The sequence below is a fragment of the Molossus molossus genome, unplaced genomic scaffold (genome assembly GCF_014108415.1).
Source record: "Molossus molossus isolate mMolMol1 unplaced genomic scaffold, mMolMol1.p scaffold_m16_p_10, whole genome shotgun sequence".
Classification (NCBI taxonomy): Eukaryota; Metazoa; Chordata; class Mammalia; order Chiroptera; family Molossidae; genus Molossus; species Molossus molossus.
Window position 1 is genome coordinate 75,937,254 of NW_023425345.1, and position 4,549 is coordinate 75,941,802.

The window sequence follows — 4,549 nt, forward strand, 5'->3', positions numbered from 1 at the left end:
ATTTATTGAGAGTTCTCTCTGGGCCAGATGCAAATCTACAATCACTTTATATATATGGTGCCATTTCATTTTCAAAATAACCTTATAAAATAAGAATCATTATTATTATATCTATTTTATAACTGGAGAAACTTAGCAACAAAAATTTTGAGAAACTTGATCAGGCTCACATGTATGTCTGGATTTAAACCGTTGCTGACCTGCTGAAAAATCTACACACTGAATTATCAGGCTTGTGATATTTACCAGTGACCTTTGCAGTACTTCCTAGACCTGGTGCTAGTGCATGTTGTTATATTCATGTCTATAAAACCTCTTATGGTTAATGTGTAATTAAAGTAGCTTTGAGACCCTGGCCGGTTTGCTCAGTGGTTAGAGCGTCAGCCTGCAGTCCAGAGAGACCCAGGTTTGATTCCCGCTAAGGGCACATACCTCATTTGCAGTTTGTCCCCGGCCCTGGTTGGTCGTGCTGGTGGCAGCCACTCGATGTGTCCCTTTTATGTCCATGTTTCTCTCTCTCTCTTTCTTCCTCTCTCTCCTTCCCACTTTATCTGAACAAAAAATGGAAAGATGTCCTCGGATGAGGATAAAAATAATAATAATAATAATAAAAGTAAAGTAGCTTTGAGAAGGTCACTCCCATGTCTTATAGAGTAAATAAAATGTAATATTTGTGTTGATAACTTGAAGGGAGGACTCTTAATCTAGCACAGAAAGGAATGCTAATCATAAAGAGCATTAAGAAGGAAAAGGTGAATTATGCTAAAAGGTGAAATGTTATGAGAAGTCTAACTCATTGAAGGACAGATTAAGTAAACTTGTAAAAATAAGTAAAATTATCTATAAATTTTCCCTCATTTCTTGAAAAAAAAGAAAATCTTTTGGAGTGTATTTTTGAAGGCTTGTTTCACTTGCTGGTTCCGTAGAGTGTAAATGAAAGGATTTAATAAAGGGGCAACTGAGGTATAGATAAGAGCTACACCTTTGGATAAAGTCACTCTTTCCTTTGCTGACGGCTTCATGTAAATAAAGATACAGCTGCCATAAGTAAGGGAGACTACAATCATATGAGAAGAACAAGTGGAAAAAGCCTTTGTTCTTTTCTGAGCGGAAGAGATGTTTAGAATGGTCTTGATAATGTATGAATAGGAAAGAATCACTAACAACAATGTAACCACAAGTGTTACAACAGCTGATACAAATGAAACTAGTTCTAGGAAATGAGTGTCTGTACAAGAAATCTGCAGCACAGGGGAAGTGTCACATATGAAATGATCAATCACTTTAGAAGCACAGAATTCTAGTTTCAGTCCCAAGACCAATGGTGGAAAGGTAATCAAAAAGCCAGCTGTCCATGAACTGAGTACAAGTTGATAGCACACTTTGTTGCTCATAATGATTGGGTAATGGAGGGGTTTGCAGATTGCTATATAACGATCATAAGACATGGCAGCTAGTAAGTAAAATTCTGTAACTCCCAATAAGAGGAAAAAGAATAACTGAGATACACAACCATTATAGGAAATAAGTTTGTTTTTAGTCGCTATGTTTATCAGGAACCTGGGAATACAGATTGTTGTCAATGAAACCTCCAAGAAGGAGAAATTTCGCAGAAAAAAATACATAGGAGTCTTGAGACAGGGATCCAGAAAGGTAAGGAGGATTATGGATAAGTTCCCCATCACACTAAAAATATAGTTTAGAAAGAGAAATATAAAAATTACAATTTGCAGTTGTGGGTCATCAGTCAGTCCCAGGAGAATGAACTGTACATTTGACTGATTATTCATTTTGGATTTGAGTCCTATTGAATAGACATAGAAAAACAACTCCAAAAGTAGAAAAATAGGAATTTTTAAAAACTACATAGAAAAAAATATTCCAAAATTTAAACAAGTTTAAAAGGTTGATACAATTTGACAAGAGAGACAATCCCAAAAATTAAAGCATATATAACCTAAGCAGCCTCTTAACTGCCTATTCCATTTAAACCAGTTACCTTTTTTACAATGCTACTTCTTTCTTTTCCCCATTTGAACCTGAAAGATAATTTAAATTTTAGCAGATTATTTTCAGATTAACTGAATTTTGTTTAAATGTTCTAAATAGTGAAAATGTGAGTATCACTTGACATACTCTGGTGTATTTCATAAATTATTGAAAAAATATAACAATCTAAACAGTTATACCAGTATTAATTTGCAATGTTTACTCAAAATTGCTTAGCTCCTCAAAACTTTAAATATATGAAACATATAGAAAGAATAAGTTACATATTCTCTGTATGATTGAAATACTTTAATGTATATATCATTAATTACTTTGTCCCCATGTGGTTCTTTTCCATTGTTCCTTTATCTCATTTCATCTAATTATTTTTCTTTAGTTTCAAATGTATCAGTCTTCTCATAGTCAGTTGCATTTAATCAGGAGGTTTTGACTATTCAATCTACATAAAATAGAAAAAAGGTCAGTAGATATTACCTGTCTTGTACTTGTAAAATTGCTTTCTCATGTAATCTAGATATTTATTCCAAATGATGTGACTTACCGTAGTAGTATATATTGATATAATCCCCTTATGGGAATATAGTAAAATCAAGAGTCAAAATACATGTTAAGTATCTTCCTCATAATATTATAAGATATTCAATTATTCCTAGAGGAAATTTGATTTCAATGTTTTCTGGAGAAGAATTTGAAACAGATATGCAATCTAGAAAGTATATACATCTGCTAATATCTTCCACATTTATTCAAACTTATTAAAATCACAGGACCCAGATATTACAGATAATTCTATTACAATCCTCTTTTATGCTGGATAAGATTCATTTTGTTTTTTCTTATATATTTAAATTGTTTTAAATCTCCACAAAATTTGTTAATGAAAATATGATGCTCTAACTGAATAGATGTTTTGGAAATATCTCAAATTATAGAAACCCAAATTTCTTAATAAAGAATTATTGCTTCCAATTGAACACTAATAAAAGCCACAGTTTTATAATTTTGCTTATAAAATACACTGAGGGATTAATTGAAATAAAAAGAGGAAAGAAAAAGAAATGCTCTCTTGAGACTAGTGTTAGGACATACTAATTATGAAAAAAAGAGGTAATAAAGCAAAGAAAGAAGGAAATAAAAACTACTGTGAATTGCTTTAACTACAAAACTGAAGGATATTATCCCAAAAGAGAAGAAGAAATAATTTAAACTCTATACCTAATGCAAACAAGAATTTCAGATATTCCACTGGGTCAATATGGCCAATTCTACTGGTAAGGGGGTTTACCCCCAAAATAGCCTCTCTCATTTTTATTAGTCAGCATGTTAGGATTGCATTAACTTGGTTGTGACCCACCTCCAAAATTGGGGTAAGGGATGGCAGTACTTGAATGTTTCTCTGTTTTTCCATTATTTTGAAACAATATAAAACATAAAGGAAAACAACAACAAATACACAATGAGGATCTTTTATTCCTGAACCATTTGGTGCTCCATCTGCTACCCAATATAGTAGTGTATGTATATGACAAAAAGAATATTCTACTAGATAAGCACAATACCATTATTATCAAAACATTAACATACACAATTAACATGTAATTCTCCATTCAAATTTCACCAATTGTCTAAAATTTTTCTTTATAGAAAAAAGAATACAGCCTGGCTGGTGTGGCTCAGTGGTTGAGCATCAGACCATGCACCAAGAGGTCGCCGGTTTGATTCCGGGTCAGGGCACATGCCCAGGTTGTGGGCCAAATACCCAGTAGGGAGCATGCAGGAGACGGCCAGTTGATGTTCTCTCTCATCGATTTTTCTGTCTCTCCTTCTCCCTTCCTCTCTCTCTCAAATTAATAAAGAAAAAGAAAAGAAAAAAGAATACAGTTTAAATTACATTTTAGTTAATTATTATATTTTTAGTGTCTTTAATTTGGACTAGTTCTCTAGTCCTTCCTTAACTTTCAAAAATGTTAAAAATTATTTTCCAGAAATTATATATATGTCCCTCAGTTTTGGTCTGAAATTTCTGTATGTTAATATTCAATTTATTAACCTTTGACAGGCCTATCACAGAAGTGATGATGTCTTTTCATGAAATCCTATCAAGGAACACAAAGTTTCATTTTTTTTCTCATTATTGATGATGTTTTCTTTTATTTCTTGGTTAATGTGGCTATTTGAATTGCTCACCATAAAGCTACATTTTTATGTTTGTAATTAATAAGTACTTTGTATAGATACTTTGTATGCTATGTAAATATCTCAATCTTTATAAAACTCCCAAATTATAGATTACTTTATATCACTATAGGTTCATGTTTTCCATTTTTATTCATTATTATCATTATTTGTTTTGATACTCATTTGCCCAAGATTTGGCCAGTGTGGGTCCCTTCAAGATTGGTCCCTTTTCCTTTTGACTTGGGTGTGGAGAAAAGGGGACTCTAGTACACTGCTGGTGGGAATACAGACTGGTACAGCCACTATGGAAAACAATATGGTGTTACCCCCAAAAATTAAAAATTGAACTTCCGTTTGACCC

At 32.7% G+C, this 4,549-nt stretch overlaps 1 protein-coding gene across 2 annotated transcripts; it reads right to left on the reverse strand.

Annotated features, from left to right (window-relative positions):
* Positions 1-854: 854 nt before the first annotated feature.
* Positions 855-3,617, reverse strand: LOC118624080 (olfactory receptor 6C6-like). 2 transcript variants are annotated; one of them, XM_036252052.1, is made up of 2 exons: positions 3,591-3,617; positions 855-1,766 (listed from the first exon to the last, which is right to left on the reverse strand). In XM_036252052.1, the coding sequence occupies exons 1-2, from the start codon at positions 3,615-3,617 to the stop codon at positions 855-857; spliced, it is 939 nt and encodes a 312-aa protein (XP_036107945.1). The 2 variants fall into 2 exon arrangements, with proteins under 2 accessions (XP_036107945.1, XP_036107946.1); XM_036252053.1 differs by lacking the exon at positions 3,591-3,617 and having other exon boundaries at positions 855-1,790.
* Positions 3,618-4,549: the final 932 nt, after the last annotated feature.